Source organism: Salvelinus sp. IW2-2015, linkage group LG33, assembly GCF_002910315.2.
Source record: "Salvelinus sp. IW2-2015 linkage group LG33, ASM291031v2, whole genome shotgun sequence".
Lineage (NCBI taxonomy): Eukaryota > Metazoa > Chordata > Actinopteri > Salmoniformes > Salmonidae > Salvelinus > Salvelinus sp. IW2-2015.
This window is the reverse complement of record NC_036872.1, coordinates 35,146,564-35,159,418: the sequence shown is the minus strand read 5'-3', so window position 1 is coordinate 35,159,418 and position 12,855 is coordinate 35,146,564. Positions and strand designations below refer to the sequence as shown.

Genomic DNA, 12,855 nt, shown 5'->3' with positions numbered 1-12,855 from the left:
ACAATAGCGATGCAGAGAAAGAAACGCTGTTTTGCTAGCTTGTTTTGCTAGCTTGGAGTGAATTTAAACATTTTTCCTTCTTTGCATTCATACTGTGTAAAAAAATATTCCCTTTGCTGTAGAAAAGGTTTCTATGTTCTGTCAGGATTAAACAAGACCGCCTCATAACCCACCACAGGAATTATTATAGCACCAGGTACCAGGTGTCATCATCTCTGGTTCAGCTCATTGAAAGATGGGAGGTAGACCGACTCTTCTGACACTCTCTGGATTCACTCTCTAACTGCAAGCTTCAATTCATTTGACTAGGGAAACACACATCAGGAATGCAATAGCGCAATAGTTATTCGTAGACCAGTGGGCATTTCTTCAGCACCTAATCACCATTACAAGTAGCTTCATACGTCATCTGCAGATCAGGCAGGAGAAAATAGCTGGACAGCACACACCTGTGGATGTATGCTGGAAACTAAGCCTAAGCCTGAATGTTATGATAATATTATATCCAATTGTTGGGTCTCACTGTAAACCTTAATTGCTTTGAAAAACTGCAGAACGAGATATGTTTATTGCACTTTTATATTAAGATATACATATAACATGTATAAATAATACATGTGTATGTGTGACATTTAGAAGGATAAGTAATGCATTCATAATATGCAAATGCATTTATAATCGTTCCCTATTACTTTACACATTTCATAACATGTTGAGAGTTCATGACCATAGAAAGTAATAAGTTAAAAATGTTGTCCAAGAGTGATGTTAGAGACTCATTATTTTTTATCTCACTCGGGCATCCAGGGCTCGTGCCGTGCGACAGTAAAACAAGTCCCTGAAAAAAGCCAAAGCTTATCTTCTCTTCAGGCAGGCGGTAGGAACTAGTGCGAGACGTCTCAGTATCTCTGCAGTTTCTCCTGGTCCGTCCCTCAATGGTGCCCCCTGCCTGTTCCTGCAGTCCGAGCATATGCTGGAGGGTTAGGGGCCTGGCCTGGCCTGCCTCTCCTGAAGGGCCCAGTATATGGGGACAGGAAGACCCCCTAACCTTCCCCATCCCCCCGCAAGTCACTCCTATGAGGAGGCTGTGTATGTACTGTATCCTGGGCCTCTATAAGAACAGGCCTCTATAAGAAGCACACGGGGCCAACCTCTAGGTGGTAGTGCGAGCCAGGCTCTGTGGCCGGTAGGTTATACACGTCCAGGATGGGGAGTAAGTTGGGGTCCTGGGTCTGGAAGACGAAATGGGTCTGGTGCCAGCGGCCATCTTTGATCTGAAAGACAAGGGGATTTTACTTTTTAGAACCTACAGAGACTAATTTGGTCAGACTGTGCAATACATTATCTTCAGTTGGTGTACAATTTACTATAATTAGAGCTTAAATACATGGTAGCGTTAAATACATGGTAGCCTATGTAACAACATGTAATGTGTCATGCACTATTTCATCCACTATTCCTCCAGCTGTATGTTCAGTAGGAGAGCAGACTGTCACATGATCCAGGCTGGAGGTTGACATACCCAGCATTCGTCCTTCACTACGTGGGGCTCCAGGAGTCCTCCAGCCTGGATCATGTCTCCTCCGCTCCAGGCCTTGAAGCGCACCGCGGTGGGGGAGGGCTCCAGGGAGGAGCTGTTGGCCCACACGGGGACATTCAGGCAGTGGATGGTGATGTGCTGCACTGCCTCAGAGCTCAGTAGATGGAGGAAGTTCATCTGGATACGACCCACCCCCATCTCCAGCTGCAGACGGACACACATCAACTACCGTTACAATTTAATCCCTAATCTATTGTGTCAGACAATACCAGTGGACATGCAAGATTTGGTTCTGGATGCCAGATACAAAACCTGTCTGAAGTAAAAATGTAGGATRTGTCAAAAGAAACAAAAGACAGGAAATTCAAATGAGCTAAATAGTAAGAATGCTGTTCTGTAGTACAGTACGACGGTTGTGTGTGGARACATACAGATGTAGGATCTTCATTTGAGCCAGTTTGCTACAGCAGGAAAATAATCCTGCAGCAACAGGAAATGTGAATTATTATGTGGATCCTAATTAATGGGCATTTTTGTAGGGGTTGATACATATTTCGTAAGGGAAAATAAAGTCTGAAATTTCAAAGTGTAAATTGCAAACTTCAGAAGCATTTTTAAACCTCAAATACACTACAAGTTTCTCTGAAAACCTGACTAAAATATTGGCTTCCTATTATCAGTTGTTTTGACTGGATTGTGGCTTGTTTTGACTGTAAATGGCTGAGTAGTAGTGGAAGTTGATGCTGACCTTGGATACTGTGATGGGTTTCAGACAGGTCTGGCCACCGCTGGTGAAGTTACACGTCACCTCGATGGAGTCAGCAGAGCAGCCGAGGTTTGGGTCGATCCAGTAAGTTCCTTAGGGAAGGAGAACAAACTGAGTGAAAAAGGAGTCTGGATACAGGAGTAGTGTACTTTTAGCAGAGTGGACAAGTATGTAATGCTTAAGGAAGGGATATCACTGGTCAGGTGTATAGTCTTGATATTTATCACTATAGATGACAATTTATAGCTTAGTTATAGCTTATAACTAGTCAGGTCCACATGGTCTAGAAAAACTATTGGACTAAGTATACTGTAACTGAAGGATTGAACCCAAAATGTGAATCTCAGGCTACACTGTGTCCTGTATCTCAGACGACGCCTTCCTCACCATCATTCATCCTCTGTTCACAGTCCTTGAGGTCTCTGCAGATGCGCGCAGGGTTGTCGTGGGTTCCTAGTGGGTTCTTCAGGCTCTGGATCAAGGTGCTGAGGTAGTGGAGGGTCTTGAATATCTCTGTACCCTGGTGGTCCAACATGGGCAGGTCCATGTCGTGGAAACTCTAGAAATGATAGAGACAAACGGTCACACACTGAGCACCAAATCTTCACAAACAGCCAGCCACCATTGGAGAGTGATAAATGACAAAATCCTGGCTTGAGAAGCATGAGGGTAACCGTACTTTTGTCATGCATTAATGCTAATGGAATATTTGTGTAAGAGTTGGTCATACATACAGTACGAACATACAATTGTTCTCTGTATTGTACTGGGTACATTGCTTATTTGCCAAGGGACCAATGATGCTTCTCACAGTGACTCACCTCTGACCTCAGCGCAGCATGGGAATCAATAATGAGCTGAAAAGCAGCACCAATAGCCTCCCTTCTCTAGAAGAGAAGACAAAAAGACAAAAGTATGAACTCTGAAACATTCTCCCGCATTCACTCCTTACTCCTCTCCATTGCTTCTGAGAAAGTCCAATTGTAAATAGAGGAGACTTACAAATGGCATAGAACCAGGGAGACCCTATAAGACAATGGAAATAGAAAGGGGGGGAGGGGTTAATGCATGGTCCAGTCATAGTGCAGCATATAAAAAAATTCAGAAAAACGAGTGATACCACTATTGCAAAGTCTTTACATAAATAACAGGAAAGACTTACTGGGGGTCCGGGTGGTCCACGAGGACCAGGAGGGCCCCTTGGTCCTTGTACCCCCTGTTTGTAAAAAACCAAGAACACTATTGGATTAATACACCCCCCTAGACCATAATGCTGCAGCTTGACCTCTCAATATCAAGATCCTCTTCATCTAAACTCCTCTGCCAACAGACGGTAAAGCAGCGGCAAGCAGTAAGTAGCCTTTCTGTCTCAACTTATTCCTAGTTGTCATGGTGAGTGGAACAACAAACAGAGAAGCACTGAGGGAAATGAAAAGTGCTTTAGGGGTTGAGGCTGAATCCCTTCTAAGSAGTGTGCTCTCCATACTAAGCACCCTATTCTGTCCTGTGATCACTCTAAGCCTCGGTGTAAGGCAGAGCTGGGTTCAAATACTATTTGAAATCATTTMAAATACTTTGTGTGATTAATTGCCAGTCTAAATGGACCAATAGAATAGTGCCACAACTCTAAACCCCGCCCATCTGAAATTCCAGGCAGGCAGGCTAGAGTATATACTCAAAATAGTATTTGAACCCAGGCCTGGAATAAGGGATATGATTCATAAAAATAAGGACACGCACCGCATCCCCTCGACTTCCTTTGTCACCTTGGGGACCCTGAGAGAGAGAGCGAGAGAGAGCGCGAGCGAGAGAGAGGGGAAATTACTCCATCGCCCCCCCAAAAAACTGAGTGATAACATGTTCTTTGGCAGATAAGGGGTATGAGATATGATGATGTACATACTGTATTACCACTGGGGCCGATGATACCGACTGGGCCTGTGGCACCAACATTACCCTGGAGAGAGAGAGAGAGAGAGAAAGATAAACATTGTTAGTGAGGGCAGCCACTATCTGAATTAACAAGGCATATGTTGTCAATATGGTGGCCCTCTTTTGCTTGGTTAGTTGAGCAGGGTGTTTGCAACGCCATGATAGTGGGTTTGATTTCCCAGGACCACCCGTACAGAAAATGTATGGATAAAAGCGTCTGATAAATGGCATATACTATGTGTATTATATATTAATATGCCCAGTGTTTCAGCCTATGATGAACTATTGGTCCAAGTTCCAACCTAAAAATAGGCCATGTTACCTGACCTGGAAAAACATAGGGAATTACGTAATAACAATTTTTCTAATCTCCTTTTACCATCAAGCCATGTGGCCCTTTTGGTCCCTGTATGCCGGCTGGGCCCAGATCTCCTGGAGGTCCCTATGAAGATAAAACATATGTGTTGATAAGATACAATGTGTTAATAARGCAAGTATCACTTCATATAGAAGCTTAGGCCAACTGAGTGCAAGGTTGCACCATATGGGCTGTATGTAATATGCACAGTAAGCAACACAGACAGCAAGAGACACTCCAAGTTTCTTCAGTTAACAGCTCTTTCACTGAAAATTATTATTTGATAGGTCTTGATGATGAGTCAGTAAGCCTACAGTGCGTCTGACATCTAATTTGCCAAGTCAGAGAATCTATCTCCACTTTAGCATAACGCCAAGGCTCAGCTGCCTAACATTCCTCTGTGAGATGTGTGTATACAGTATATCAAAATGGAACACTCTAGGAAAATCTCCAACTGGAGCACAGGCAGTCATATGACTCACTAAATTAGCGCCTAAATGTTCAGTAAAGCCTGTAACTTCTTCGTTTTCTTAGCTGCCCAACACCTGTAGAGCAACATCACTAGAGAGTAATAAAGTAACCGAAGTTATGGCGTGTTAAGTGACATTACACGTGGGTGGAGTAAACTTCTTGTGGACCGTGATAGATTTTCTGCCCCAATGCAGCAGTCTTTAATTCGATTTATCCCTTTCAGAGCAAAGACAATAGACGCTACCAAATCGTTTGAGGCTTTAAATTCCTTTAAAGCTTTACTATTAATCTCCAGCAGATCCCTGATTTCCCACTGAAAATGGGTTCTGCTTTTTTGCCGGTGTTTTATTAGAACCATATTTTTTGCGGCTTAGAACTTCATTCTTGATGGTCCACGTTTAAAGCCCTGTGTTATTTGATCATGTGACTCAGGTGTGAGATGAAAATGGGGTGGGGAAGTCTAGCGTACCTTTGGTCCGAACATCCCGAGAACCCCTGGGTACCCTGATTCACCTGTGTCACCCTGGGGAGAGAAATGGAACCATCTTCATCATCCTCACTGTCGTCATTGTCATTCACCTCCTCATCATCATTATCATGTCCTMGTCATGATGACCAATCAAACGGACTCAGCAATGTTGCTATGTTACTCACGAGCTGTCCTTTGTTCCCCTGGTCACCCTGTTTTCCTGGAATTCCCATTCCACCAATGTGGCCTCTTTTCCCTGAATATCTAGTTTGGCCGGGGAGACCCCTCTCACCCTGTGACACACACACAAGGACAGACAACCATTCAGGACCAGTACCGTGTGGAGAAGGTTGATTTCTGTCAACACTCGACTGGGAAGTTATGATGGAGCAATAGCTCAAGTGCTTATTTCTCATCCTTCAGACTTTACCAACATATAATGAGGATAACCATGGTGGTCACAGTTCATCTCACCGTACAACATATAATGGATAACCATGGTGGTCACAGTTCATTCTTCACCTTGTACAACATTATATAGGATAACCATGGTGGTCACAGTTCATTCTTCACCTTGTACAACATATAATAGGATAACCATGGTGGTCATAGTTCATTCTTCACCTTGTACAACATTATAAGGATAACCATGGTGGTCATAGTTCATTCTTCACCTTGGTCAACATATAATAGGATAACCATGGTGGTCACAGTTCATTGGAGCATGTTCTCTCTCCTCTCTCACCTTGGGTCCGAAGGAGCCCTGATCGCCTGGAAGCCCTGGCACGCCCATTTTACCACTGTTACCAGCTTTGCCAATGATACCAAACTCTCCGTCGTCTCCTTGCTCCCCCTAAGGAGTGGACACAAACAATTGAGGATGGCTGAGGCTTAACAGAGAAGACCAATCATACAGTAGCAAAAGACTCTGCTTATTTCAGTCAATGAGAAGAATGCACAGTTATGGTGTCTGTCCTTCCTCACCTTCATTCCATTGTCACCATCTTTCCCAGGAGGCCCGTCCATTCCAGGTTGGCCCTCAAGGCCCTCTCTTCCCACCACTCCCTTTGGGCCARGAGGACCCTCGGGACCCTGGAAAAGATAGAGAATAATGCTACATATGAGATGCATTCTAGCACAATCAATCAATTAATCAATCAACCAATCAATCAATAAATGACATGCAGTATTAAAATGAAAAGATAAAGTTCTCACTCACCGGTGGTCCTTTGGTCCCAGACTCGCCTTGTTTGCCCCGTTTGCCTTTCTGACCCTGGAGTAGATCATAGAGGTACAGACCATCAGCTCCAACATGACATCACCACATAGCAAAAGAGCCCCAATACATTGAAATCAAATTAAAGGGGTACCAAMGTGGTTCAAACAGGTGTTGTGAGGTAAAACTGGATACAACAGTTTGGTTGTTGTTGAGGTATTTTGTCCTTACTTGATCACCTTTCGATCCTTTCAGACCCTGTATTCCCCTTGGTCCAGGATGTCCCTACAATATATAAAAAAGAAGGAAGGAAGGAATGAATGAACGAATAAAAGATGAAACAATCAAACAAACAAATGACAAGTTTTACCTTTTTAATAGGTAGATATTCTAATGTAGATACTGTCTCAAATCAAATTTGATTTGATTCAGTGTGAAAGAACACATATTATCATGTCATAAACAGAACATTTTACTCACAGGTAGTCCAGTTGCTCCGGCTTTGCCTCTCGATCCGTCCACCCCTGGCTGGCCCTGGGAAATAAACATTTGTTAATGTTAGCCGTTTCCATGTATAAAGGATATATTCCAAATGAGACAACATTAACGTATACAATACAATCAACATCCCACTTACTAGGTATCCTGGGTCCCCTGATTCTCCTCTGTCTCCCCTGTCTCCGGTAGAACCCTGGTTTCAGATGGGAACCAAASAGAATGAAGCATATAGATCCCAGCTATTTTAGCAAAGAAACACCAAACAACACAGCAGGCGGAGGGCTACATGATGAGAGGAACTCACTCTGTCACCTTGTGGACCGGGAGGGCCTTCCACCTTACTGTCCTCCCCCTGTTCACCCTGGAAAACATACAGGGAAAACAGATTCATTTTTAATTACAAATTTTAATAAGGTTMAATTCATGATATTCCTTTCAGTACAATGAAATATTCTATGCAATTATAGTTTTTGTTGGTGATGGCAATAGGTTGCTTTCAATAAAAAGGGGACCTAGATTGCATTAAATGTTCCAGTGACTTTACAGGGGCCGGTGARTGATGTGGAATGCTTGTAGTATTTCATAGTGCATGAGGATCAGCTAAATACAAGAGGAAACAGTGGAACAGGGATCCAAAACTAAACAATTTATGAGTAGTGGCACAATATTGATCTCATTAGAAAGTAAGTATGGTCAACATTACGAGGTTACCAGCACACAGGAAAGAGGACTTCATATCGAAGTTCTATWTATCAAGCTGAACCTTGATTGATCTGAATAGTGATGACAAGGAGTATTCCAATAGCAGTTGAAAGCAGTTTGTGGCCAATGACCTACATTTGATCAAATTTCTCCAGAGTTAATGAGAAGTGCCATTGTGCATACCATTGATCAATTATATTTAATCGCTTCTTGTGGGATAATCAGACTGAAATAGCCGTGGAATTCAGTCACTCTCAGCGGCTGGAAACCATGTGATATGGCTAGGACTTTTTCCTGATAGCAATGGCCTATCTCTAGGGCCCAGAGTTTCTCCTGGTCAGGGCATGTGTTCAGGAGAAACTCCTAGCCCTACCAACATGTGATAATGGGATATGTGGGACATACAAATGTGTGCAAACATGACTGTCAGTCRTTTTGGATAAAAGTGTCTGCTAAATCGCACACATGAACATTAGTATTATATATTACATGGATTGACTATAGGACAGAGAGAGAGACGGACAGTGCTAGGGCTGTCACCACTAATCCTCCACAGACCATAAGTCTAGACACACACGTCAAGACACCCACAAAGAGAGAGCTATTAGACACAGACAGGACTGTGGGAAGTGTACCTTTTCACCTTTTGGTCCAGGAGGTCCCAGTGAGCCTTGCCGTCCTGTGTGGCCCTACAACCACAGAGGAGGACAATAGAGACCGTGTTACTCATCACACAGGGCAACAACAATAGCTACCTTCTTGGAAGCATTCAATGTTATGTGTCATTAGGTAAACAATACTCACTGAAGGCAGCAATTTAGATATAGTATATTTTTTTATTTAACAAGGCAAGTCAGTTAAGAACAAATTCTTATTTGCAATGACGGCCTACACCGGCCAAACACAGACAACGCTGGGCCAATTGTGCACCACCCTATTGGACTCCCAATCACAGCCAGTTGTGATACAGTATGGATTTGAACCAGGTTGTCTGTAGTGACACCTCTAGCTGAGATGCAGTGCCTTAGACCACTGTGCCACTTGGGAGCCCAATGATAATGTCCTAGGTGGCAATTCTTCATTGATCGATCATCTGGCTATATTTAATTGATCTAGACTCATATTGCGTTGATATTGAGTGAAGGATATTGTATGTGGCAAAGGGTAAATTTTACCTCGTATCCTGTGATGCCTGTTTCACCTTGCTGGCCCATTCTCCCTGGTGCACCCTGTAAACATCAGATGTTCAGTCTTTACGACCTAGCACATTAGGAAACCAACATATCAGACGAAAAACTAGGAACAAATCCACAGAGCCTTACCACTGGTCCAATGGTTCCTCTCGATCCCTTCGGCCCAACAAATCCTGCTTCTCCTTGTTCACCAATTGCCCCAGTCTCTCCCAGGTGACCCATGTGACCCTTGCTGCCCTAGAGAAGGGTCGCAATAGAGCAGGCATGCAAAAATAGCAAGGTTGACTTTCAGTCACTGGCAAATTGTGTGTGGATAGTTTTACAGTGTCAYCTCAACTCTCCATTTTGAATGTCCACTTTCAACATAGTGGCTCTAGAGGTCATTGATGCCTAATGTTTGTTGACTACAATAACAGATAAGGAGCCATCCAACTTTCTTTAAAAACCAAGAAAGGTACGGTGAAACAACTAACAGGTTTCAGTGAATGAAATGAATGAGAGTGACAGATGTAGGGAGGYGTACTTCATGAGGAACTGAGCTGACATACATACCTTCTCTCCTGCTTTTCCTCTTTCACCAAACTTGCCAGGTTTGCCCTCCTGACCCTGGAAGACAGTTATTGGTGTCAGAAGTCAACAGCTGTTTATTTTAACAGCAATAAACCTCTATGACGAAGACAAGGCAATGGTCAAAATGGTCATCCACAGTATTCTCAGTAAAGACAGTTTGCAGGAGATAAAAGCGTGTTGGTATCCTTTTTGCCTTGACATGTAGTAGCCTACATGCTGCAGAGTAACATGTCATCTAAAACAACAGCAAGTGAAGTGAGAAACTCTGATTCATGAGAACCTGAGAGTCAAGTACAGAAAAATGTAAATATGTTAGGTTGAGTTTGGACACTCACCCACACTCCCACTAAGCCAGGAGGTCCGGGAGACCCTTCCTTTCCTTTCAGTCCGGTGTCACCCCTCTCTCCTTTACCCCCCTCCGGTCCCATGTCACCATTCTCGCCCTGAGCAGAGAACCAAGAAGACAATTATACCTGATCACACATTTCACGGGTGCAGATGTTGGCGGTAGCAGAAAATATTCAGACAAGGTCTTTGAAGGCCGAAGTGGAGAAGGGTAGGCAATGTATTTCCATAACAACTCCTGCCAGAAGGAAGAGCTCAAAATAGGCCTGCTGCCTGCTCCCTGTTTATTTTCACTCAGCGTCAACAGAATTCAGCTCCAACTGTACGACGGCCAGCATCTTACACAATGCAGCACTTGAGTCTGACTAAAACGAATTACAGTTTAACAGTGTAGTACAGTTCATTAACTCCATATGAACATGGCTTAGATCACATCTGATGACGATAGAATCACATTCTCTTGTTCAAAAGAGTGACAGTTATCCTAAAACACTCTCTTCTCTTTTACTAAGAACTGGCTATGAACCCATAAGAGTCTGAGCCCTGTCTAAGTCGGGTGAAGGATCCTACTAATCTGTATGGAATTGTTTTAAGAAGGTCATAACAAGGATCATTTTGCTATTTGATTTAGAATTTTAAGACCCCTTGAAGCATCCCCAAAATATGTGATGAAAAATTATTGTTGGCCTTACTGCTATTAGCCCATACAAATGCATTGAATAACAGATTCACTACATAGAACAGTAAATAGTTTGTTCTGAAGTGTCTGTCCTATATCTGAGAGAGATAAGAAAGATCAGGAAACATTTGTATATTTGTTTTTACATGTATTTAACCCCTCATTTTTTGGCACGAAAGAGTCTCCAAACAGTATATACTGTACTTCCAATCATTTTTTCAACTGATACCGGTGGACCTTCAGACGAGTCTTGTGAGGCCTGTGGGCGTCCTCAAGCAAAACCGGCACGTACGTGTTCGTGAGAGTCTCACCTTTCCACAGAGGGGTCAGATTAGTGTGTAGCCCAAACTGTTCGGACACTACAGACGATTATGTGAGAAGACCGATTTTCGGGAAGTCTCATGGTCTGACAAACACCGCTCTAGCTCTGTTACCTTTCACTGCAGATGCGGAAGTGCGACATGGGATGATGTTGTGGATTGAGACACATCCAATGCAAAAAACATAAAACATATCTAGCTTAAAGTGATGGGGGCGTGGACATCGACCTCAGGGGGATAAACAGCCACACCCTAACTGGAGATATGTACATATAACTCTAACTGGCAAATCATCTATTGATGTCAATGAGACAATGACTGTCAACTCTGGTCTTAGACTTTCAACGCAAGTTAGGATTCATCACAGTGACTATTGCCTTAGTGTTATTCATCTCTTACCTTGAGTCCATCAGGACCACTCTGTCCGGCATCCCCATCGATCCCCATCTCACCCTGAAGGAGGGGGGGGTTGAAGTACAAGTAAATAAGGCCAAACTACCTATGGAACACTGGTCACTTTAATAATACTSTATATACTGTATTCTACTGCATTTTGGTCAATGCCACTCCGACATTGCTCGTCCTAATATTTATATATTTCTTAATTCCATTATTTTAGATTTGTGTGTATTGTTGTGTATTRTTAGATATTACTGCACTGTTGGAGCTAGGTACACATGCATTTTGTTACACCCGCAATAACTTCTACTAAACATGTGTACGTTACCAATAACCTTTGATTCGATTTGATTTGTTACAAGAATCACAAACATTGGTAGAAGAGGGGGTACTYACCCTCTGTCCGATGAGGCCCTGCTCTCCGAAGTTTCCTGCTGGTCCGAGGGCACCCTGTCACACAGGTCAATAACACAATGAACAAATGGACGCTTTCCATTTCAATACACTGTGTGCAACATAAATAGACTGAATCGATTACTGGAAATGTGAATATTCCCCATTAGCTGTTGCCAAGGCAGCAGCTACTCTTCCTGGGGTCCAAACAGTGAGTACCTTGTTGAGTATTAAAGAGTATAAGCTTACCTTCTCTCCTGGTTCGCCTGGTAGTCCCCACTCCCCCACCTTTCCAGTTAGACCCTGTCAGAGAACAATGACCATTCATAATCAAATTAGGGGGCAAGGCATTGGTCACTGGAGCCTGAACTAATCACATTACACCACGAGAATGACACACTACGTCATGTAGAATAGTGTAACTCACCTTGACTCCCATCTCTCCCAGTGGACCCATAGTTCCTGGTGGCCCAGTAAGTCCCTATGGTGATAAGACAGAGCYATGGTATGATGTGATGACCGAGAGCTCCAAAATATATTGGCCTGTGAAGCCCTTTATATCCTAGGTAACTACACTGGTAAAACTAAATAAATACAGTGCGGATAAAAAGCTAATGTGAGTGAAAAAAGGCAGCAAGAATAGAGTGTGAAAAAGCCGTTGAGGATATACATGTGGATGGTGGAGATACGTCCATCTGGACTTGAGATCCAGACCCTCTCCTTGAGTCTTAGAACACAGAACTAAAGCTTCTGTATGTGGTGGAAACTAGCCAATACTCAAATAGAGCTGTTTGCAAGAAGCTCAGAGTAAATCATCTGATCTTACTGTCCTCTCTCTCTCCGTATCATTTTCTCTCTCTCTGTCTCTGTCTCTGTATATATATATATATATATATATATATATCTGTCTCTCTCTATGTCTCTCTCTATGTTTATTTCTCTCCCCCCTTCTTTTTCTCCCTCTCTCTTCCCGTTACATAATGCAGGATGCAGGATGAGGCTTC

At 43.1% G+C, this 12,855-nt stretch overlaps 1 protein-coding gene across 1 annotated transcript; it reads right to left on the bottom strand.

Moving 5' to 3' along the window:
• Positions 1-1,127: 1,127 nt before the first annotated feature.
• Positions 1,128-12,308, bottom strand: LOC111957585 (collagen alpha-1(XXVII) chain B). Its single transcript, XM_070436909.1, has 17 exons — positions 12,279-12,308; positions 12,101-12,154; positions 11,855-11,908; positions 11,459-11,512; positions 10,051-10,158; positions 9,698-9,751; positions 8,588-8,641; positions 7,555-7,611; positions 6,756-6,809; positions 6,521-6,628; positions 6,282-6,389; positions 5,537-5,590; positions 3,128-3,193; positions 2,694-2,865; positions 2,289-2,398; positions 1,523-1,744; positions 1,128-1,274 (listed from the first exon to the last, which is right to left on the bottom strand). The coding sequence occupies exons 1-17, from the start codon at positions 12,306-12,308 to the stop codon at positions 1,128-1,130; spliced, it is 1,506 nt and encodes a 501-aa protein (XP_070293010.1).
• Between the last annotated feature and the right edge of the window lie 547 nt (positions 12,309-12,855).